Source organism: Crassostrea angulata, chromosome 1 (assembly GCF_025612915.1).
Source record: "Crassostrea angulata isolate pt1a10 chromosome 1, ASM2561291v2, whole genome shotgun sequence".
NCBI classification, from domain to species: Eukaryota; Metazoa; Mollusca; class Bivalvia; order Ostreida; family Ostreidae; genus Magallana; species Magallana angulata.
The window spans coordinates 46762531-46788175 of record NC_069111.1 but is presented as its reverse complement, the minus strand read 5'-3'; the positions used below and the strand labels follow the sequence as shown (position 1 = coordinate 46788175).

The window sequence follows — 25645 nt, the reverse complement described above, 5'->3', positions numbered from 1 at the left end:
TATGTGGTTTTTTGCCTCGGCTTATTCCCCCAGATTCTTTTATTCGTCATTGTTCAACATTTCCATATATCTGGATTTCTGCCTCATTAACTTCGCAACATTGGTATAACTCCTACAGGGCACGGCGATCCCATGGATTTCTGGGATCACAAACATTGGCGAGACATTCACCAGAACGATCCCTATGCTAACGTCCCAAAGGTCATGACCCCACACCTCGTGAAGCACGTGCTTCCTAACATCAAACTCATTCTTCTCCTCCGAGAACCCGCGGAAAGGTACTTTTTTATTAGATTTCTCTTAATAGTTTTGTCTTATTTACGTTTTAATTTTCAAAGATTTATCTATTGACCCATATACGGCACGTAGCAACAGGCCAAGTGTGGGTGGAAGGCCAAGACTCATCCCCAAAACTCCTGACGAGCAATTTAAAAAGTAAACAAAGATTCAGTGTTGGGGGTTCAGAGGCGAGGGTGCTATTGAAATACAGACATGAAAAATACCGGCACCTTGTCCCTACGTGTACATGCATATATGCAATCCCTACTTTCGAGCAACAGATTCACTCTGAGTCAAACACAATCCAAAGACAATTGTCATAATTTAAAATATGATTTTTTAAGCTCAAATTTAAGTTGATTTACATAATGCGTAAATAGTGTAAAAAGAAAATAAGTAAAAATGAAATAAAAGAGCTCGAGTAAAACCAAGTAAATTGACATTTCAGACTCTACAGTCATTATTACCATGGAGGATACGGAAGGACCCCCGAGGAATTTCATCATGACGTCATTGCGGGGATTCAACGCTTAAATGAATGCGTGGAAAGGAACAGTTACAGGGGTTGTTTATATGGGCATAATTTGACATCAACTTTACCGGTAATGGCATTTGTTTATTTACTTGCCTATTGTTTAAATTATATTAGCTGTCTCGCTGTTGAATATGGTTAATTGATGTTATTAAGTTATATATATCAGCACAACACACACCATTTGAATTTGAAGATTCATGTTGGAATTTGAAGTTAAAATTACTTATTTTGTTGGATACATGTATGTAGCCTGCAAGACACTTGTATTGTGGTATTAGGATTAATGAAACAAAGCCCGCCACACTTGACTGAATAACATTATCGGACGTCCAACGGAAGGCAACGTTTGTAATATGTTCGTCTGAAACCATTTGCGTGCGTTTCTCATCCTTTTTTAATCAGTGAATACGTTCAATGTCGGAAGAGGTCTGGTTGAGTCCGTTAAATCCAGGCTATCAGAGGTTTGGGGCATTCTAAAATTGAAAAGGTCATCAACGTATAAAGTATATGTATCCTGAAACAAGGTAGTTTAGCCTTTTACATGTGTATACATCTCACACGCTTTTTTCTCCGAGAAATTAAACCGCATGCGGCCATCGATATTCTTGGAAATTAAGTGGCACCGAACGACAACTCGTCGTGGTAAGGAAAAGCCGGGTTCGTTATGGAACTCAGTTTCTAGCTCGTATATACATTTGTTTTACCCGATAATTCAAACGGAGAGACCGTGAGTTGATATTTTCTGGACATATCCAACATAACACGTTATTGTAGAGTTACTAAATACTTACGTGAATGTTGCAGAAAAACCTCCGAGGTCGAGAAATGTTGTTTTGAAATATAAAAGCCGAGGCGGTAGCCGAGGCTTTTATATTTCAAACAACATTTCGAGACCGAGGAGGTTATCCTGCAACATTCACGATAACAAGAACTTTATTTCTATTCTACTAACAGCCCAGTATTTCTACAGATCGTTTCTCCTATAGAGAGACGATCTAGGTCATTTTGACGGCTGTTCCGTGTAACTTCATTGGTTTTGTTATTAGTAATGTTTATAGATTAAAGGAATCACATGCAGACAACAGACAGAATTTTTCTTTGGATGTTTAATACTCTTTACCTATTTATAAAATATCTTTAATCATGTTCCTAATATTTTAAGGACAATGTATTACGATTATTCCTACTATACGTTATATTTTTGTCCTCCGCCGCAACGCGGTGCGGGGACATAGAAATGCCGGGCGTCCGTCCGTGGGTCCGTGTGTCCGTGTGTCCGTGCGTCCGTCCGTCACACCTTTTTGTAAGCGCTCTCATGCCTACAAATTTTGACGGATTTTCATTAAATTTATACCAAATGTTTATACTACTATTACCTTGGTCAAGTTCGAAAATCAGCATTGGTCGATACTTTTTGTTGGAGTTATGGGACTTTGACCACAATTATGACTCCGTCTTATCCAAAAATTGATCTTGTAAGCGCTCTCATGCCTACAAATTTTGACGGATTTTCATTAAATTTATACCAAATGTTTATACCAATATTAATAATACTTTGGTCAAGTTCGAAAATCAGCATTGGTCGATACTTTTTGTTGGAGTTATGGGACTTTGACCACAATAATGACTCCGTTTTATCCAAAAGTTGACCTTGTAAGCGCTCTCATGCCTACAAATTTTGACGGATTTTCATTAAATTTATATCAAATGTTTATACCACTAATACCTTGGTCAAGTTCGAAAATCAGCCTTGGTCGATAAACTCGATACTAGTATACTGCTTGACCGGCGGGGGACCCAGGAATTCTATTCTTGTTTATGTAAAAACACGCAGTGAAAATGTGCTAAGGAGGTGCTAGGAACAGCCGCATTGATCTCTTAAAAATAGAAATTTGAGGCAATACACATCGTTTTGACTGGAACTAACACGTGAAATTGACATAGTTTTAAAACTTTTTACGGTTGAAAGTTGTACTTTCATGTTCAGTGCGAGACAAATAGGTATTTCTGATTTGATAATTTACTGATGACGTTCGTGGTATATTGGAGAATAATGTCCGCGGCATCTCTTTGATCTCGGCAATAACTGTAGTAGAATTTACAATATTATGTTTGCAGAGGCATCGTATAGAGGCGATGTCAAATTATCTGCCTATCATCAACTAGACGTCTTTTACCGTTGTTTGAATTGGTAAGGTGTGGCTCGGAATATTCTTCAAAATGGATAACTAAATGTAGTTACTTGACATGCGGATTTTTTTTTACTTTAACTAATACGCTTATGTTCTGTATTTATTTCCTTTAGCTTCCATTGTCAGCAAGTTTGTACTATATTCATCTACAAGAATGGATGTCTGTTTTCCGACGGGATCAAATATTCATCTTTAGAAATGAAGATTATAGGAAAGATAAGAAGTACAGCCTATTCAAATTATTTGAGTTTCTCGAAGTCGGTATGTAGTTTTCACTCCAAGGTTGTTCTTTTTAAACTATTAGATTGATTCATTAACAAATAAATAACTAACTGCAGGTAAGACAAAAATATTAGTCATATGTTTACTAGCATAACAAAAATCTTATAAGTTAATTAAATATCTTTTTTTTTTTGCTAATAAGTACTTTAAGATTCAGTCCGTTTGCTTTTATTACTAGTATTAAGAATTTATCTGTATATTCATTATTAGTCTAAATGTCTGTTTAGAAGTCTAATAACCTTTTTATGTTTATCTCACCAGTTTTAAATCTGTAATGTTTCTCTTTTGAAACCTAACTTTCCTTTTTAGCTCACCTGAGCTGAAAGCTCAAGTGAGCTTTTCTGATCACATTTTGTCTGTCGTCCATCTGTCCGTAAACTTTTCATTTTTTCAAAATCTTCTCAAGAACTACGGGTCCAATTTCAACCAAATTTGGCAAAGGGAATTCAAAGTTGTGAAAATTAAGGGCCACACCCTTTTTCAAGGGCAGATAATTAATGAAAAATTCAGAGAAATTTTCAAAAATCTTGGGGTCAAAGTTTTACATAGGAATATATAGAGTAAATCTTTAAAAATCTTCTTCTCAGAAACTAATCAACCAGGAAAGCTGAAACGTGTGTGGAAGCATCCTTAGGTAGTGTAGATTCAAAGTTGTGAAAATCATGACCCCTGGGGGAAGGTAGGGGCAAAATGGAGGGTCGTAGTTTTACATAGGTATATATAGAGTAAACCTTTAAATATCTTCTTCCCTAATCAGCCAGGAAAGCTGAAACTTGTGTGGAAGCATCCTCAGGTAGTGTAGATTCAAATCATGAGTCCTTAGGGAATTATGGGGCCACATTTGGGGGGGGGGGGGGTTTAGTTTGACAAAGGAATATATAGAGTTAATCTTTAAAAATCTTCTTCTCAGAAACTAATCAGCCAGATTCTTTATAATTGTTAAGACTTTGGCTCCAGGACAATTCTTCGGACTCACAAGAAGGTTTAAAGTCTGATGTAGGTTTATATCCCAGAGATAAACAATTGTTAAGGATCATTTGAGAACTGCAATACTCATCATGTGATATGACTATAAAATCATCCTGTAAGAAAAGAGACTTATGATTATAACATACGAGTATCCGGGGGGGGGGGGGTGGATTTATTTATACAGGATCTACATGTATTATTGTACATTGTCCAGATAGTTTGTATTATGACTCTATTATGCTGATTTTATCAAACCTATTGTTCCTCAGGTAAGCGATGTGGCCCATGGGCCTCTTGAAAAAAGAAAATTAAACTGTACCTGTATGTTCCCCACGTTGTCATGTGTATTAGATACTAGTATTTATAGAGTATTGCATACTTATTACACGATTTTGCCTACAATTAAACGCTTTTGCAAACATCAGACATTTACAATATCTTAAAAATGTTTCGTTAAATTATATTAAAAAACCGCAAATAATACAACTCCAATGTTAAAAAGGTCTTAAATATCTTACACGACATTATTAAAATCTTACGGATTTGTTAAGAATATAAAGGAAAATATGTACTTGTGGTATGCAATTAAAGTTGGAAACAGGTATTTGACTATTTGAACCACTTTAAACCAAAGAAATCCGATTAAAATTACATGGTTTACAAAATTGTAGTACACGTTTACATTGAACTAATTTTGGTTTAACGTGGTCTTCGTACTGAAAATTAGTGACTTAATCTTGTAATTAGCAACATATATCAAAAAGACATCCTATAAAAACGGTATATGCGTGGCTTAGTGGTAACGCATAGGACTTCGTGATTTTGCGGTTGCTTAAATAATTATGAGGCCGAAATGAAAAAAGTTGTATGTTTAGGGTAACCCGACCTAACCTACAAACAATTTTGAATCTACACTACCTGAGGATGCTTCCACACAAGTTTCAGCTTTCCTGGCTGATTAGTTTCTGAGAAGAAGATTTTTAAAGGTTTACTCTATATTTTCCTAATGAGTACGTAAACCTTCGACCCTCATTGTGGCCCCACCCTACCCCCAGGAGTCATGAATTTCACAACTCTAAATCTAAACTAACTGGGGATACTTCCACAAAAGTTTCAGCTTTCCTGGCTGATTAGTTTCTGAAAAGAAGATTTTTAAAGATTTACTCTATATATTACTATGTAAAACTCCGAGCCCCCATTGAGGCCCCAACCACCCCCAGGGATCATGATTTTCATAATTTTGAATTTACACTACCTGAGGATGCTTCCATACAAATTTCAGCTTTCCTGGCTGATTAGTTTCTGAGAGGAAGATTTTTAAAAATTTACTCTATAAATTACTATTTAAAACTTCGACCCCCCCCCCCCCCCCCAACCATTGTGGCCCCACCCACCCCCAGGGATCATGACTTTCACAATTTTGAATCTACACTACCTGAGGATGCTTCCACACAAGTTTCAGATTTCCTGGCTGATTAGTTTCTGAGAAGAAGATTTTTAAAGATTTACTCTATTTACTGTTTGAAAAACAGCAAGTAAAACCATATTCAACTGGTAAACTTTATTGAATGTAGATCTGATGTAGATCTGATGTGGTAAATTGCTGAAACAAATTATAAGCAATTTATAAATACATGGGATAATATGCAAACTGACATTTTAACAATTCACACAATAATACATTTATATCATATATGTATATATATCATAGTTGTCATAAGAAATAAATTGACAATTATCAAAAAAGACGAATTCCAAAATGTGCACCCAGTATTGAAACAGTAGCCCGAGGGAAATTATGGAATGTAGGTAAAAAATGGAAACAATTTAATTGAAAAATATAAACATAGAATTCACACTTTATAGGTGTGCTGTGTACTTATTAATGACCAGTAAATCATATAAATGATGAAGGTATCCTTATATGTTTAACCTCAAGATATGTAAACACGAGAAAATATGGCGCCTACAACCTACTATAGTAACAGTCATTACGAGGGTGCTTATGTTTGCTTTTATAAACATGTCATGGCAAAAACAACAAATAAAATGAATATTTCATATATCTAAATGCATATGAAACTTACAATTTGAGGGGACAAGGATGAAACATGGAATATGTTGGTATAGAAAATGTGGTGTGATCCTGTCCTCTGGTAAGTCTGCCATCATCTGTGTTTCAAGGCCACGGCGAAGTTTTCGACAAGTCACGCAAGTGGGAATGAAAGATAAAATCATGCGCTTGCCTCCCAGAATCCAATAACCTGCGGTACGAAGTGTACCTTCAGTGAATAATCTCCCCTGATGTTTGACTTGCTCGTGAAAATGACGAATCAAAAGAACAGAGATATGACTGTTCTTGGGAAGAATAATTGGATTGATTTCCTTTGATGGTAAAATTCCAGCAGCTTTGTTCAATCTTCCACCAACACACATTAGTCCATTTTCATCTAAAAATGGTGCAAGTGTGGATATACTTGTGTCTTTGTTCAAAAGTTTTCCAGACTTTAAACTGTTTATCTCTTTAGAGAAGAATTCTTGTTGAATCTGTTTTAGGACAAAAGTCTCTGCTTCACGAATTTCATCATAACGGGTAAGTTGCATAGGTTTCTGGTCATGACAAGCTCTAAACCTGCGGCAAACTCGCTTGAGACAAGCAATACCCATTATGAGACAACTCCAACGATCAAATCGGTCACATTTCTTGGTTATGAGATCAGATCCTGTTGTTAATGGTAACGTCAGTTTGTGAACATATTACGGGTCTATCTATCGATTGGACGGACTTCTCTGTCACTATCAGGTTCAACAAGTGGAAACTGTGTAGGTTTCATTTCCGTCACATCACACAACCATTGTGGACCAGTAGTCCATGGTAACCGCATAATGCTGATCACATTAGTGTTGCATCTTGTACAAGAATCTGCAGGATTCTTTTCACTGGAAATGAAGTTCCATCGATTGGCATTAGATATTCGTAGAATACGATCAACTCGGTTGCTTACATACGTGTAAAATCTTCGAGTCCTATTACCAATGTAGCCTAACACAACTCTGCTATCTGTGTAATATCTCATGGTTTGCAATGGGATGCCAAGTTGTACAGATATGATCTCTGCGAGTTCCGTTGCTAGGACAGCTCCACACAATTCTAGGCGAGGAATGGTGTGGCCATTAAGAGGTGCTTACTTGCTTCTTCCAATAATGAATCGAACGCTTGTTTGTCCATCACTTACAGTTTTTATATATGCCGATGCTGCTATTGCCTTTTCTGAAGCATCTGAGAATATGTGAACCTCTGTTGTCTGGGCTGAGCTAACAGAAGTGTGAGACATCATACTGGGAATGGCGATATCACTGAGACAGTGAAGAGACGATTGCCACTCATTCCACTTTTGAAGATTATTGACAGGTAATGGTTCATCCCAGTCAACTCCTTCAGGTGAGCATTCTCGGAGAAGTATTTTACCGCTGATGATGATTGGTGATATGAAACCTAATGGGTCGAATAGGCTGTTTACAGTTGAGAGCAGACCGCGACGAGTAAAAGGCTTCTCTTCAGTAGGTACCGTAAACACAAAAGTATCGTCCTTCAGTCGCCAACAAAGTCCAAGAGATCTATGTATCATGTCATCACTATCTATTTCTTTCAGCTGTTCTCCATGATCACTGACATCAAAAGCGTCCATCACAGCTTGTTTGCTGGACGTGATTTTGTGAAGACGAATCTGACCTTCCTGTTTCATGGTTGACTGAGTACGCTTCATCAGGCTGATAGCATCTGATTGATAAATTTGAAAGAGATTAACCCGTCATCAACGTAGAAGTTATGCTGTACAAAGTTTTTCACATATCGATCAGCGTGTTCGACAGTCTTAAGGAGTCCATAAGATGCAATAGCAGGCGACGGACTGTTGCCGAATACATGTGAAGTCATTCTGTACTCTATCATAATGAAATCTGGATTATTTTCTTTGCGTAGGTAATTGCGGTGGTCTTCATCAACACGAAATCGGTAAAACATCTGCCCTATATCTGCCTACATCTACCTCATCCTCCCTAAAGCGAAGCAAGATCCCAAGGAGACTGTTGATCATGTCTGGACCAGACATGAGTACTGAATTGAGGGAAACTCCACCATACTTAGCTGACGAATCAAAAACGCCTCTTATTTGGTCTGGTTTCTTTGGGTTACGAACGCCAAACAAAGGTAGGTACCAACAACCTGTGCTTGTTGGAGGTGGCGCAACTTCTGTTGCTCCACTGTTTAGAACTTTCTCCATGAATTTCAAAAACTGCCTTTTCTTTTCTGTATCTCTCTGTAAACTGTTGTGTAGTATCTGAGCTCGATGTAATGCTGTTGTTAGGAAAATCAGGTTGATTCTCTCGAAAAGGAAGAGGTGCAGTCCACATGCCGTCCTTGTCTTTAGTGAATGATCTATCCATCAACTTTAGGAATAGTCTGTCTTTTACCGATAAACCATTACAATCATCTTCAGAAGTCTTCATGAAGACATCTTCACCATGAAATTGTAAGTCACGCTCACCAATTATATTGCTAGACACAAGTGTTTGCTCTTTCACATCAATGTTGTTCTGACACGGTTGACTGCACGTAACTCTACCATCATTGAGAATAGACACGTTGTTGACATTCATGGAGGTTCTTCTATGAAGTCTACCGAGACACTGGATGAAAAATCAAGTTTCAGCAAAACTGAAACTATATGGAAACCTTGCTGAAACTTGAAGTTGAAGTTTTATGTATAGTTTCCGCAATGCGGAAACCATTATATCGATTCAGCAAGTATCCGTTAGGTTTCAGTCAGCAGAAACTTTAGTCTAAGATTCCTGATGGTTTCCGCAATGCGGAAACTAAATTTGAATCGTGTGAATAGTTGTGTAAATTATTATGGAAATATCAATCAGTTTCAGAACATTTCCGCTAGGTTTCAGTATGCTGAAACTTTAGTCTAAGATTCCTGATGGTTTCCGCAATGCTGAAACTAAATTTGAATCATGTGAAAAGTTGTGTAAATTATTATGGAAATATCAATCAGTTTCAGAACATTTCCGCTAGGTTTCAGTATGCTGAAACTTTAAGTTAAGATTCCAAATGGTTTACGCATTGCTGAAACTATTTCTAAAATTGATTTGAGTTTAATAGTGATATCATTTATTTTCAACAGGTTTAAGTTTAATTCTAGCCTAATGATAATGAATCCGTACATACTAAAATGTATAGTAAGGTTTCAGCGTGACTGAAACTGTATGTATACATGTAACTATCTTCAAATGTGGCAAATAAGGCGATTAAGAACCTTACTAAGTAATTAATTGAATTTGAAAAGAAAAACTGATGTCTGATCTTGTTTAATGCATATGATGAAATCATTAATCTTAGGTACTCGGGCACGTGTATACATGTGTATACATTCTTTGTCCAGGTAACCTCCTCTGTGATTTTCCTGTATATTCTGTGTGGATTGCAGGGTTTTTTCTGTCAGGAGTGAACAAAAGACTGTTACATAACATATACACAGTACGAAGCGTGAGTTTATAACTGGAGCCCAGCGGGAATTTTTTTTCAATTTGTGTGTACCTGAGTTAGTAAAACTGATAAGTAAATTATAATTATTTAGTAAAATGAATTAATATACTTATTTTGTAAGACTCTTTCTTAAATCATTTAGTTATCATTTGAATGAACCTTGAGGTTCAGTAACTAATTAAGCAAACAAATTAAGGTAACGTCGTTGTAAATTTTTAGAAATCGTACCAAATATTCGTACAACCTGAAGTTTAGAGCTAATTCATTTCCTTTTTAATACCACGCCAACACATGTACACAGGAATTTTTTTTTTTAATTCTACAGTTGATAATAACAAGTAAAACCCACTTGGAGTTTGAGTCTAATATAATAATTGTTTAATTATTTACACGCATTTCAGACTTTACTACATGTATGACTGTATCATGATTCACTGGCGTCGGAAGCAAATTGAAAGTGGGGGGGGGGGGGGCTAGACTAATCCTCAGAAATATTGAGGAAAAACCATAATTCCCAAAATCATGAAAATCTTAATCCGTTGGGGGGGGGGGTATACCTATACTATATACTTCCGAAATTTTTTTTCCCCAAAATCATGAAATTCCTAATCCGTGTCGGGGGGGGGGGGGTATTTCAAATTTCAAGGTAAATTTAGGAACAATTACATTTCCGGCGAGAAAAAGTGGGGGGGGGGGGGGGGGGGCTATATGTCTATTGGTTAAGTCTAACTTTGCACTAAGCCCCCCCCCCCCCCCCGGTTCGACGCCTATGTGATTCGTGCATTTCTATACTTTGTATTTACTTTCTGTACTGTATACACAGATATTGATACATGTTTATGAAAAATGCACATGTTTCTGTTATAAGATATAATAAGCATTATTTATGATTTTACTGAAGTTTTACGTTATATTACAAAATCAGTTTAAAATCCAGCACTAGCCATGTGGTGCACGTGATTTTAATCCCGTTTTTAAAATTTGATATTTCATTTGATGTAGAGAGTATACCAAATAATTAAAATTATATTTTGTTTATATATCAGTCCGACGTTTACGTCTTACTTCCCGGCTTGTTTAACGCGTTTGTATTTTAATTTCATAAGTATTCTTAACGTACTGTTCATCGCATGACCAGTCAGTGCACATGTGTAACTGTAAAATAATTGCCATCAATTCAGCGTAGTTGTAAATTCACCGTACGGATGAACGCTGTTAACCGGACCCCGTTAATTGATCGGCATCTAATTATATTTGTGATTTCTGTGTGTTCATGCAGAACCTGCTTTGTGATGAACATAATATTTTCACACCTCTATATTTTGAATAAGAATATGACCGCGTGCTTAGAATCGCGGTGAAAATTGGACAAGTCAAGACTAACTTGTCAGCAAACTATATATGGCTCTATCATATTTAGTTTGGCAAAATCATCAGTACATGTAAATAAAATATAGTTAAAGACAAAATCTGATACATTTGTCTCATTAAAACTTGTTTAATTTCATTAGACATTTGTAAACAAACGGTCGGCCATTTTTTTTTGGCTAATCACGTGTTACAAATACAATTGTAACAAACACACGCCAATACTTTGTCGTATTTAACCAGGAAATACTGACTCCGACAGTTCTTATTTAAAATAAATATACATGTAAAAAGTATACTATTCGGTAGAAAAATGATAATTTTGATTAAACATTATTCATTTTAAACTATCCCAAGATGCACTTTTCCAAGATTTAGCGGGTTCTGATTGGTCAGTATTGGCGCACTTTATGATTCCGAGCGTTAAAATAGACAAGAAGGTGCTGTTGTAAAATGGAGAATTGAGAAGCATTAATAGACTCTACAACAAGGAGATAATGCAGGAACGAAGAACTCATGTCAAGGTAACTTAATTCACAATATAGATACTCCCAATAACATTTTCAAGGCTCTAATTTATCTCTCATTTGTAAACGAGATCTCGCGCCATCAAATCAAGATGGCGTCATTTTTTCAAACTTGGTTCGGCGTTTTAATTTTTATTTTTATTACCGTATCTCTTTTAAATATACGTTTTGGCCAAGTTAACCATTTACCAACTTTATATGCATGATAATCAAGATTATCCAGGGTCTACACATATATAATTATATAAACGTCCCTAATATATGAATGCTTGGTTTGTAAACAAGACGAACAATGAATCTTTCGCACATTATACAATTTACAAACTCTAAATGTAACGAAAAAATTTTATTAATTAAATCCGGAAAACGAAATCTTTCACGTTTTTCTTTTTCAGCATTGACAGCATACAAAGTCAATGTTTCCGGTGATTAGTTGCATCATCTGTTCGGTGATTCGGGTGAATGTTTTGACCAACTGGACGATGTGAACGCAAGGTATTGCTTTGAAATTGATTATTTTCACCATTAACTTATACATGTGTTGGGTGTTTATAATTTACTGTAGTAATTTTTGGGAAATCCAGGTCTAAGTTCTTGAAAAGGAGGTTGATGGGGGGGGGGGGTGTGAAACACACTTATTGTTGATAAGTTTTTCCATTGTTCAACAAACAATAATTGAATCAAAATGAAAATAACATAGCTTCAAACATAAAATGAAACATTTTAGACCAGATACTACTGTAGTCATTATATGACATAGTTTAAACAGCAACTGGCAACTGCATAGTAGCTTCTATATTCAGAATTTTATTCAGAATGCTTTTATTACATGTTAGGCTGAATGACTTATGTTTATTGTTTAAAAATCTAAATGAAACTTTATTATTCATGTTTAAGATAAATAGAACAGACATAAAGTACAGCCCAGTGAAAGGAACAAGTTCATTGCAAGAAGAAGAATTTTAATGCTACCACTGTCCAGAACTACTAAGTCTGCTGTACAGGGTTGGCAAAAAAGCGGGAAATACTCATATTTCCCTGGATGGTGGGAAATACTGGGAATTCCCAGGAATTACTGGTATTTCCCGGGAAATACTGGGAAATAAAGTTTAACTACATATTAAAGTACTTCATACTTAGTCTTAATCAAATCTGTTGGGATGTACACAAGAGTACACCTTGTCAGCTATAAAATTTTATAATAGTCTTTAATTTTAACAATTTTTGACTGGCCAGTAATTCATTGGTTATCTTCTGATGAATATTCCAAACATGGTTCATTCATACACAATTGTTATTTGTTTTTAATAAGACTTAAGTCAGGTATAGGTGCATCTATACAGTTATCATAAACATGATATCAAAAGTTCCAATTTCTGATTATTTAGTGTACTATGTGAAAATGGGCCAAGAAAGTTATGAATATAAGGTGTGACCTGTGTTACTTTCTCAGTATGCAACACACTTGAGAAGCCAATTAGCCCCACTCATAGTCATAGTATATATCTCCCCAAAACAGGAGCACAAAACTGTCAAGAGTCAATTATTAAAACAACATGTGTGATTATTTAATTGTTATTTGTAACACCTATAGTAATTGTGACAGTTTATTTTGTGCTTTGAATTATAAATCTGTAAAACACTAAACTTGGGGTACAAAAAGCTAGGCTAAAATTTGTACTCTAGCAGCTGTAGAAGTCTCTTTGAATATGTGATCTGGTGAATTTAACATTCATAAACTGACAGTGAAATGGCGAAGTATGCTAAATGGTGTTTTGATGCTTATTGTTAATATCTTATATCCTAAACATACATTTTACACTGAGCAAAGTAAAGAAAAAAAGATTATAAATTTGCACTTCCCAGTATTTCCCAGTTTAGTGAAAATCAGTAGTATTTACCAGGACGGGAAATACCGGTATTTACCACCGGTAATTCCCGGCACTGGTATTTCCCGGCCAACCCTGCTGCTGTAGCCATGATATTTGTGATCGTATGAGTGCTTCACCGGTCTGGACAGTGCTCGAAAGTCCCCCAAAAAGGCCTATTTCCATAAACTCTACGACCCGACTAAACCTCTGCAGAACAAGACTTTTTAACTGTAAAGTATTCTCATTTCAAAAAACCTATAAATTATAAAAGTACTTTTTTATATGATCAAATACCAGTATATTACAATGTCTGTCTGTAAGCTAGAATCTTAGGAAATCACATGGTTTTGACTTATTAAATGATTGATTAGACCTTGTAGATATTAACTTTCATTTTCTGAAATAATTTGTCATATTTGCAAATATGGCATAAAATATTAGACTCCATGTAACATATATCCTCACACCTCCAAGTTGATAAGTGTTAACTACTTTTTTCCCATTTTCTTTGTTTAAACATTTATTGATAACTTAGTTTTAATTTGCAGCAATATATGAAAAATTAAGAAACCAATCTTAAATGTAAAAACACTGCATTAGGAGATGAATGCATGGGTCATAGAAATGATAAAATACACCAAACAATATTCAATTACGTCATATATGAAAATATATAAAGACAACATATACCCCATGTATTACAATTTTTATATAACAAAATTACTTGGATGGAAAGTTGTTTCCAAGTGGGTTTTATTTTAATCTGTGTTATGTAACTAATATATAATAATTTTATTGGAATGAGCTTTTTTATCATATTAAGTAAAATGCTGGTATTGATGAGAATTGTAAGATGAATGATCTGTGTGATACTTTGTATTTTATACAGTCATGCTACAAAAAGCAAGTACATGTACATGTAGTAATACTTATCATATATAAACAATGTATATTTTACTTCATGTCTTGGATTTAAAAATATTAATGTAGGTAAAGTAGTGAAATGTAGGAAGGTAAACCGTGTGTAAAGAAGAATATTCATCAGGAATGAAGTGTGTTGCAATCAGCATAATTAATTAAATGTGTACGTCATATTTTTGCACATGATTTGACAGACTGCTCCATTGTTAGCTTTTTATTGGCCAACAAGCTTTTCATATCTCCCTCTGGGTCATCTATTAAATACTGACAGGCTTATGATATTAAAATCTGATCAGTTGGTACATCATGGGTGGAAATGAAAAGTTCACTTTGGACTTAATTGATTATCAAAAAAATAATATGAAATCCTGTTCTATTGTAAAACTTTAGATTATATTACTAACAAAGAAAAGGTTTATCCCAACTTGTAAGTGGGTCACTTTGACCTCATTTTGGAATTTATTGACATATTCAAATCAAATCTGGGTCATACCTCTATAGTCAACTACTATCTTGTAGTGTATTTTTTTTTTTAAAGATGGATACTTTAGACTTTTCAAAAATATTTTATGGTGTACATATTCATTGTAGTTCAAAACAAATTGAGACAAGTGTATCATGTTCATGTAACAGTGAAGTTTTCTTTGTTTATTCATGTACGTGCAGTTATTTTGTAAATTGCATTCATATTTTTAAAAAATTAAGATCTTTGTTGCATTTTTAAGGGGAGATTTGATAGGCATTTAATCGAAATGAAAAAAAAATACAAATGTAAAGATTTCTATGGGAGTTAAAAAAAAATTTTCTTGTGCAATTTTATCATTTTTTAAATAAAAGCCCCTAATAAGGTAATTGCCATATGGATGTTTCTCCATTATTGTATCTTGGCTGTATTTTATTTATTATTGGAAACAATTTCAGATTTTTGAACAAAATAAATTTGGAACTGCTTGAAATTGATTTGTTTTTACATAAAGTAGAAACCTTGCTCAGCTTTTGTGAAAGCAAAAATTTAAAAAGTTTCAGTAAGTTTCAGTTGCGGAAACCCTTTGTAAACAATATGTTTCCCAATTGTATATGGAGGTTGAAACTATGCAGAAACTTAAAGTTTCAGTAAGTTTCCGTAGCGGAAACCATTTGTAAACAATATGTATCCCACACGTATATGGAGATTGAAACTATGCAGAAACTTCAAGTTTCAGTAAGTTTCCGTTGCGGAAACCATTTGGATTCATGGACAGCCTAAGTTTCAGCACTGCGGAAACTTAATGAAACTTGGTTTCCGTGCTGAAACCTGTCGGAAACTTAAAGTAACCTTAAGTTTCCGCAGAGTTTCCAAAGGGTTTCCGCAGCGCTGAAACTAGATATTTCATCCAGTGGAGACAAACGTCACCAATTATAGCCCAACCAAGACTAAGTCTTTGAGCGAATGGTTCCTCTCGAGGTCCAGTGATCTGCTCTTCAATGTGGTGGGCCTCAATCAAGTCTCTACCAATAAGGAGCTGTATTTTTGAATTCACATCAAGCTCAGGTATACTAGATGCAATTCTGAGAAGGTGAGGGTAGCTCTTAGCAACTTCTGGTGTAGGAATTTCAGAAGTTTCGTTAGGGATGTCATCACATTCCATCAGAAGAGGAAGGTCCATTGTCACAGCTGTGTCCAATGATCGTAACTTCATACCATCTGCTTGCCGACCATTTTGGGCTGTCTTTCCCATACATATTGTCAAAGTGTAATGTATGGGAGAGGACATAATGTTCAAGGCATCAAATAGCTCTGGAGATGCAAGAGACTGGTTGCATTGGTCATCCACGATTGCGTAAACACGATACATGTTGTTTGGATAGTCTGTGTGAAATACATCCACAGGGAAAATTTTGCTGCATGATCTGCCTTGATAATGGTCGCCACAGAATGTAGTACACTTGACACTAGTGTTTGTTGAAGCTTTCATAGGTACAGGCGATATGTTGTCTGTTTCTGACTTCATGGTTTGTAGAGCTGAGTTATACATTTTCTCCCCGCCATGCATGCTTGGGCTTGATGATGGACCTTTGTTTATATGCAAAGCTGTCGTATGATAAACACTCCCACAAGCCGTACATTGGATTTTGACTTGGCAGTCCTCTGCTGTATGACTAGTTGAGGTGCAACATCTAGTACAAATGTTTTTACTTTGCAAGAAGTTCTTACGTTCAAAGTACGGTTTTGCACGGAAGGCTCTACAATCATGGATGCTATGATTTGCCGTATGATATAGAAAATGGACGTTGTTGTTGTTGTCTGTTGACACATCAGACTATTTGGAGTATACCGGTCTCTTAAGAGCTGGTTGTCGGCTGTTGGTGAATACAAATGCCGGATCATTTCTGATTTCACTCATTTCGCGTACAAATGTCACAAAATATGAAAATGGTGGGAACGGCACTTTGTTTAACTTATTGTAATTGGAGGCTTTGGCTATCCAGTTTTCCTGCAGGTGAAATGGTAATTTGTTGATGATAGGATTCACTCCAATTGACGAGTTAAAATACGATAGACTTGTAGAAAATGTTGAATTGGCCATCAGTGATTCTATCTTAATGAGAATGTTTAACAAGTCATACAGGCGTTTGTTTTCAGCTGATGTCACTGATCGGAAGTTTTCTAGCTAGTGACGTATCGACGCTTCGATCATTTCTGGTCTCCCGTACATCTCATCAAGTCTTTTCCAGATTATTTGAAATGCTTCCTTAGGTTTCCCAGGATTTGCATTGCGAATTCCAATTGCTGTAAGTTTGGAATTGCCAGTGAGTCTATTTAACATTAACTCAAGTTCTTCATTACATAAAACTTTTAGTTCACTGACAATATTAGTAAATGTTTCCTTCCAGACATTGTTCGACTCTGGCGAGTCATCAAAGTTTGAAAAACGTTCAGGAAGCATTTGCTTTTTAATCATAAGCAGGGCCATTTAAGATAGCACATAATGCGATTCAGTTGTGGGTATCTAGACATCAACAGGATTGGAAGCGATATTTTCCACAAACTTCTGTGTTCGTTCCCCTGAACTCTCTCTCTCTCTCTCTCAATGTCCGCAAGGTCTTGCTCCATTGAAAGTTCATCATCACTAGCACTCTGTTCTTGTTTCAGTAAATCTAAGTCAATGTCCAACTCACACTTTTTTCTGTTGATTTAAGCTATACGTATTGATTCATCTTCCTCAAGGCGAAGTTTCTGTTTTCCTAGCTCTGCTTCTTTTTTCATTATTTCTAACTTCCACTCTTTTCTTCTTTTCCTCTCAGTGCTGGTTGTTGATATTTCTGAGGCTGTTTCTAAGAGGTCTAATTTTGCAGCTTTGATGTTGTTTAGCGCTTTGTAAACCACTGACTTTCCTTTCTCAAAGTCCTCGGTACATCATTTCATCTCGCTTTTACCTTGTTCACTTCTGGAGTGTCTTTGTAGAAAGACAAGGTACTGTTTAATACTATTGTGAAACTCACTGAATGTGTTCTCTATATCACTCTGTAAGATTTAATATTGTTCAATAGTTCTGTCACATTTTTGCACTCGTAGAATGCATTTTTCGACTTTCCCCCATGTTTCGAATAAAGGTTTTTTATATTTGGAACTTTCCTCTTCAAATGCCAAGAGCCCTTTTTCACTCAAGATAACATCACGTTTATCTTTGGTAGAGGTGTTGGTTTCTTCATTCTCGTTCTGGGAATCACCGTTCCGTGGCAAGGGGAGCCCTCCAGTAGCCATGTTTCCTTGCCCCTCAAATTCAATTTACTTTACTGTTTGAAAAACAGCAAGTATAAACATATTAAATTGATAAACTTTATTGAATGTAGATCTGATGTAGATCTGATGTGGTAAATTGCTGAAACAAATTATAAACAATTTATAAATACATGGGATAATATGCAAACTGACATTTTAACAATTCACACAATAATACATTTATATCATATATGTAAATATATCATAGTTGTCATAAGAAATAAATTGACAATTATCAAAAAAGACGAATTCCAAAATGTACACCCAGTATTGAAACAGTAGCCCGAGGGAAATTATGGAATGTAGGTAAAAAATGGAAACAATTTAATTGAAAAATATAAACATAGAATTCACACTTTATAGGTGTGCTGTGTACTTATTAATGACCAGTAAATCATATAAATGATGAAGGTATCCTTATATGTTTAACCTCAAGATATGTAAACACGAGAAAATTTGGCGCCTACAACCTACTACAGAAACAGTCATTACGAGGGTGCTTATGTTTGCTTTTATAAACATGTCATGGCAAAAACAACAAATAAAATGAATATTTCATATATCTAAATGCATATGATACTTACAATTTGAAGGGACAAGGATGAAACATGGAATATGTTGGTATAGAAAATGTGTAGCACTGCGGCGGGACCGCACGTACACAGCGTGAAAAACTGAACATAGAAGAGTTCCACATAAAGAGGAATAACTCTCAGACTATATAATACAAGATCAAGAAAGATAACTCTTGGTTCCACTACACTCTATATATTACTATGTAAAACTTCGAGCCCCCATTGATTTGTGACAAGTTTGGTTGAAATTGGCCCAGTAGTTTTTGAGAAGATGTTGAAAATGTGAACATTTTACGGACAGACGGACAGACGGACAGACGGACGACAGACAAAATGTGATCAGAATAGCTCACTTGAGCTTTCAGCTCAGGTGAGATAAAAAATGCCCCGATCCTACCATTTTTAAACACACAATTTGTTATAGGCCTAAGAATAGAAAGTTTTAATTAGACGTATCTATTCTACAGGTTGTTTTGTTTTTAGCTTCACTGAGCTGAAAGCTCAAGTGAGCTATTCTGATCACATTTTGTCCGTCGTCCGTCCGTCCGTCTGTCTGTCTGTCTGTCTGTCCGTCTGTAAACTTTTCACATTTTGAACTTCTTCTCTAAAACACTTTACCAAATTCAACAAAATTTGGCTCAAAGCATTCTTATGGAAAGATGAATATAAATTGCAGAAATGAAAGAAAAATTTTCATTGGAAGCGGAGAAAACTTCAAAACTGTTAAAAAAAGGGGGAGTGCATTTTAAAGAATCTTCTTCTCAAGAACTACTGAGGCAAATTCAACGTGATTTAGCATGAATAATCCTTATGGGAAGGAAAATATAAATTGCAAAAATTAAGGGATTATTCTGTATCAAATCTGAGTTATTACGAAAATAATAAGAAAGAAAAGACGTGTTTCAAGCAATTTATAGCAAACATGAGTCTTGGTAAAATGGGTAGGCATGACCGGGCCAGGGCAAAACAAAAGATTGACAGTAATTAATCTGCCAATCTCATTAAAATTTCAAGATATTTACTGACCAGTTTATTTGTATTCACTCTACATATTGCTGCAAAATAATGCGTAATTGGAATTGACGATTGCCGATCTGCCCCGGTTTTTATTTTGCCCCGGCCCGGGTTTGCTTATCCATTTTACCAAGACTCGTATTCCAAAATTCTAAAACGAGGTTCTTTGTTTAAAGCAGCCATGACACTATATGATAAACGGGTCGATCTGACAATGATGAATTTGTTTGTTGTGCAACAGTTCGTGTACGAAAGGAATCTTTGAAACATACAAAATACATTGGTGCCGATTTTGTGAAGTAAATTGAGGATAAATATTTCAATGCGTTGACAGTTTTCACATATGACGGTGGTGTTAGCTTGTTGTGATTTTCGTTTCGTTTTCATTTATGCTTTGCGTTAACCTGGGAACTGTTGCTTGTATTTCCTGATTTTTACGTATTAAATCAAACAGAGACATTCGGTAAATCAAACATATGTTTACCTGCGCTAATTAAGCAACATCTGATGTATTAAGAAAGAAATAAAATGCAATTCAATCAGGCTATCGGTAATTCGGTATCATCTTTTGCGTAACGGTAGAATAATGCAATATGTTTTGTTGAGATGCTCGGCATTTTCTCGAGTTTATTCAGTTTAAATAGAGTTTAATATCGCTGACGGAAATATGTAGGTTTATACATGTACAGTGTATATGATTCATTTTGAAAAATAAATTGTGTTCTTTATTTGTTATAGTGCATGTTTCTTGTGTTTTGTCACAGATTGGCCGTGCTGGTTGTCAGAAAGAATAACTAGTTGAATAATTATCTACATTTTAATACTGTTCAATACATTTTGTTATATTGTAATTCAGTTTTACAGAGAATTATATTTAAGTTTTTGTATGTCACTTATTGGCTGGTCCGTAATGGCGGCCTCGGCGTGCTCACAAAACCATCCGTCCGTGTATCTGTGTAAGACAGGCCAAAGTTGGTGAATCTTGACTGATGAATGTTTATGGTGGTTCCATTTTTCTGAAAGCTGACTCCCTTGAATACTGAATACTGTAATACTCCAATTCTGGAATACTGGAATACTGGGATCTATTAATAGTATACATTTCATAACTGTATATACCATACATTGGGGTTATATTCTATGCACGTTTTTCCACATACATATACATTACTTTACACATATACTTTACATGTATTTACGTATATTATACATGCATACTTTTACTCATGTTTTACTCATATATTTTATACTTGTACTTTACACATACTATATATATTATACAAATAGCATGTTTACTTATACACTGAATTCACGCAATTACTATACACACTTTTTACAATGTTTACGGAGCATTGTTACTTTACAGTTACTTTGTATACTTTATAAACATTACCAGTTTTTATGTACTTAAACAATATGGTAAGTTTAACAAGACTTTATGGAACAAATGAACAAAAACACAAAAAAGGAACTTGGCTGTCATTGCAACTGAAATTAACAATAAAAAAACTTTAAAATAAAACTCTCTTACCTCAGAAGTGAGAAGAACCTGGTTAGAAAATACTCAGATGTAAATATTTTGTTGGACAAACTTTATTACAGGACATCATGTCCTTCTCAGGTGCCTGCTACGCCCAAACTGACTACACTAGCACGGGTATTTAAATGCCTAGCCAGTTGAGTGAGTTTAACGTACTAAAAATAAATCTATGGACACCTGATGTGATTAAAAATATATATACAGGTAAAAACTATGGTAAACAGTTTGGACATTAAATGTGACATGTTTAATTGTTTACAATTTCTATTTACTTACCATATTTGAGTGTTCAGCTTCGAATTATAAGCAAGATATAGAAATTTGCTCACAATTTTATGTATGTACACAGATCTGAGGCCATTCATTTTTTCCATTTTAAATGCCGAATAGGAAAATTTTAATACCAAGTTAAAAATCTTAAGCTGAATATAATAAACTCATGTGAACAAAATATGACTCAAACCTAGCAAAATTTTGAGCTCATCTTGATTATAATTCTACGATTGACGCTGAAATTTTGGTTGATCATTAGAAATTCTTTATGAATTAGAGTATGTTAAATACTTGTACACAAAAAAATTTAAGAATGATGTGCTGTATATAACTACTCTCTGGGCCCCCCTCTTTATACAATGAATAATGTGAAATGTGAGTAAATAAAAACGACATCGTTAAAACAGTTTCCATAGTTCTGACACATTTCTGTTGCGGGGATAAAAGAATTATCGCTATTCCTAAGAAAATATTACAGCGGAAAATTATCCTGGTTTGTAGCCATTTGTTATTTTTGAATAAAAATGAAAATAATGGATGGGCCATAGTAAATTAGAGTGATGTGCCTGTCAATACGGTAACATTGATTTTTATAGCTCTTTAACATGTCACGTGACAACATTTTTTATTTCAGTGTATTTATCAATCAAGTGTGAGTAAAGTTATAAAAGTCACGAGTTTACGCGAGGTAAACAACAGTCATTTAATTATAATGGAGAAGACAAATTTAATTATTGAATATATTTCATTTGACAAATTGAGCGCATTGAGGTGCAATTTTCTTCTTCACATATATACATGTAGGATTTTTTTTATATAAAATACAACTATTAAATTTTAAAAAAAAATACAATAACTAGTAAGTAGTTGAGGAAGAAAATGTACCTACAGTGTATATGCTCTCATATATTTTGATCGCTTTATGTGGGGGAGGGGGGCAGAACGAAAATACAGGTAATTAGAAGTTATATAACAGTGTACCCCTACCAAATATTTAGTTCTATATCTTGCGTAGGATTTTCTTATTCTGTGTAAAAACAGTATTTCATGAAGGTATAATGTCAAAGATTACGTGTATGCAAAAATGATTGTAAAATTCGAATACTTTACAATATTTATTTTTTTGTTATTCTACCGAGGGCCATATGGCACAATATCTTTTGAACGCCCATTGTTGCTCAGGTGAGCGATGTGGCCCCATGGGCCTCTTGTTTGTAAATTTTCCTGTTTAATTCTGAATAAGAGAACACTTAAAATAGATAGATCTCTTCAATAACATTATACTCTATTTACAATTACATTCATTGGATTTTGCTAGAAGATATCACGGTTTAGAATATCTTTTGACTTTATATACAGAGTTTTATTTATTCATTTCTCGATGCAGGATTCATATTCATAGAACATAACATATAAGGAGTGAAAGACATTTTTATAAAATCAGTACCTATTGCGACAGGTACCTTTATCTATGTTTTGTTACAGGAACTTTCTCAATAGTCATTAAATAATTATTTTAAATAAAACAAACTATATTTTTTGGCGATGTAAGACACAAGTAACATCATAAAAGTTCCGAATTATACGCGATGATATTCAAATGCTGCCGTTAAATAGTTTCGATGAATATTTACAATTGACAAATATTACTAATACAGTTTCCCGGTTTCTGTCTAATTTTCCATAGCAAAAAATCGAAGTCTTAATACAAGTTTCTTGTGTTTTCTATGACAGGTGATATCAGCACTCGACTGGTGGATACTATTGTTAATCTACCAAAGGCATACGAGACAAAACTGAAAACCGTTCAGGGATCTATGTTAAATGAAACATGGGAGATCTTAACCGAGTTTTTCGAAGAACCAAACAGAAAACTTGCGGAGATGTTAAATGATGACCGGTATTTATGGAAAGATACGGCTTTCAACTATAGACCGAAAACAGCCCTAAGAAAAAACTTATCAAAAACCAATACATTGAAAAGGAACTATGAGAGGAAGAGGGCATCCAAGCCAGTAAGAAAAAGCCAGGTCAAAGGTATCAGTTTTAAAGAAATCAAAAGTTCCGTACCAACAAAAGAAACGAGAAACTAAAGATATTTCAATGAAGAAATATAAACTTGATGCAAAACTGAACCGTAGTGAAACTCATAACTAAAAAAGATGGTTAAAGGACATATCGCATGTTTCTAAAGTATGGGACATTTTATATTTTTTGGCTTCCTTGTGTATCTAATAATTACTCCTAACAGTTTGTTAACGGTATAAAAGCGGTAATTAGCCATAATATCAATTTAAATTATAGCCCCGATCGTTTTAAAACTCGTTAATTAGATAGCGTGTCACGTGGTACAGTGACGTCACATGCGACCTTCTTCGAACAGCTTATGGTAAACAAATATGTAGGATTAGCATTATCTCCTTTTAATTTTGACATTTATTCACCATGTACGTTGTTTTTTTACACGCTGACTAAATAAAAAGAATCTTGTTATACAGTCGTACATGTTTGAGCCACCAGTACGGATAAAAAAACGATGATATTGCCGAAGAAGAGACGATGAAGTCGGCAATGGCGATCAGATTGATCGACGTGTAAACATTGTAAACACAACTTAGTAATGGTTGAAGCTCAAATAAATCGGTTAAAGGTGTTTATTTATTAAAATCTACAACAGTCTTGTTTTTTGGCGTTCCTTACGACTCAAAATGTTCATTATTGTAAAACTGTGGTGCACAAGAAGTTTGTTTCTTCGACAGTAACTGGTCACAACTTTCTAAGGTTGTTTACTCTGGATTATAAAAGCAGGAAAGAACGTTTTCCTTAATTATTGTTTATTTCTGTAAGATCCCATCTCCGTATTTTTTTTATCCATTTACGTATAAATGTATATCAACAAACTTTGTCTATTTCTCGCATAAACATTCAATATCGACAACTCGATCCTTGACTTCTCCCACAAAAAAATAAAACTCACAGAAATCTCACCTACCGTACTAAAATGATATTAATATGATTTCTGCAGATGTGAGCTACATGTTCGAATGAAGAAATTATTTTTACAAAACCGATGCATACATGAACGTATAGTTTAACAATAACAATGAGAAAACAGCTAATGAAGCGAGGCGGTATCCAAAATGGCGTCCCCTCTCGTTATTTTTCTCCGATGAACTTGCGTTTTGTACACAGGCCCCTGTTCATAAACTTCCATTTTTTCTTTTTGAAAAATGAATACGATTTATTTATAAAACTATGATTACAAAAATATACCATATAATTAATGATATATATGTATTGAATGTTTATTCATAAATCCTCTCGTCGACAGATAGACCACTATTTGTCGCAAGATTTCCGCATACTTTCGTAAGGGAAACTTAAAAAAACAACAGTCCAAATCCCCATTTCCGACGACTAGAACACCCACAGGAGGCACAAAACACCATCATGTCCCGTTATCGGCAATTTAATAGGTGATAATTAGTTTAATTGTCGTTTAAATCTAATCGAATTACAAGGATGGCTGAGAGCACCTTCTCGCTCGAGGTCGCATATGACGTCACACATCATGGCGGGTAGATCGAGAGAAAAAATATGCATATCGCGACATTTGAATTTCATCGCTTTCAAACTCACGAATTAGGCAGAATATTTTATGAAAACGTTTATAAACTTCATTTCTAATGAGTATAGAATGATTTTATTTAAAAAGTTCCGAAAATTGAAAATCATGCGATATGTCCTTAAGTTGATAAAAATAAACATTTTTTGTTGTTATTTGTTTGTTTAACGTTCATTTGTTTCTTTGCTTCTTAAATTTTTTTAATTTCTTTTGGTGAATTTTCCCCCTTATTTTTGTACCAGATTAGATTAAACATCAGAGGCATTTATTTTTCGTTCTATGGGTTTCTTCTGTCTTCATCTGCAGATGCTTTACAATTGAACTGTAGATGATCAACTCTTCAAGTTTACTTACTCTATT

The 25645-nt window shown here is 34.8% G+C and overlaps 2 protein-coding genes across 2 annotated transcripts in view; one reads left to right on the top strand and one right to left on the bottom strand.

Moving 5' to 3' along the window:
• LOC128173258 (carbohydrate sulfotransferase 15-like) overlaps positions 1-25445 on the top strand; it is a 34172-nt gene extending 8727 nt beyond the window's left edge. The window contains exons 4-7 of the mRNA XM_052838975.1: positions 119-278; positions 728-881; positions 3120-3267; positions 23395-25445. Coding sequence (XP_052694935.1) covers positions 119-278; positions 728-881; positions 3120-3267; positions 23395-23753 — 821 coding nt within the window. The 3' untranslated portion in view covers positions 23754-25445. The remainder of the gene's footprint in view (positions 1-118; positions 279-727; positions 882-3119; positions 3268-23394) is intronic.
• On the bottom strand, positions 5805-6924 carry LOC128173267 (uncharacterized). Its single transcript, XM_052838987.1, has 2 exons — positions 6345-6924; positions 5805-5860 (listed from the first exon to the last, which is right to left on the bottom strand). The coding sequence occupies exons 1-2, from the start codon at positions 6922-6924 to the stop codon at positions 5805-5807; spliced, it is 636 nt and encodes a 211-aa protein (XP_052694947.1).
• Positions 25446-25645: the final 200 nt, after the last annotated feature.

Excerpts from the sequence above, each read along its gene's own strand:
- LOC128173267 (XM_052838987.1), bottom strand. The coding sequence starts at position 6,924 with ATGGGTATTGCTTGTCTCAAGCGAGTTTGCCGCAGGTTTAGAGCTTGT. Across the intron at positions 5,861-6,344 it reads CATCCTTGTCCCCTCAAATT|CAATTTACCACATCAGATCT; the intron begins GTAAGTTTCATA and ends AATTTGTTTCAG.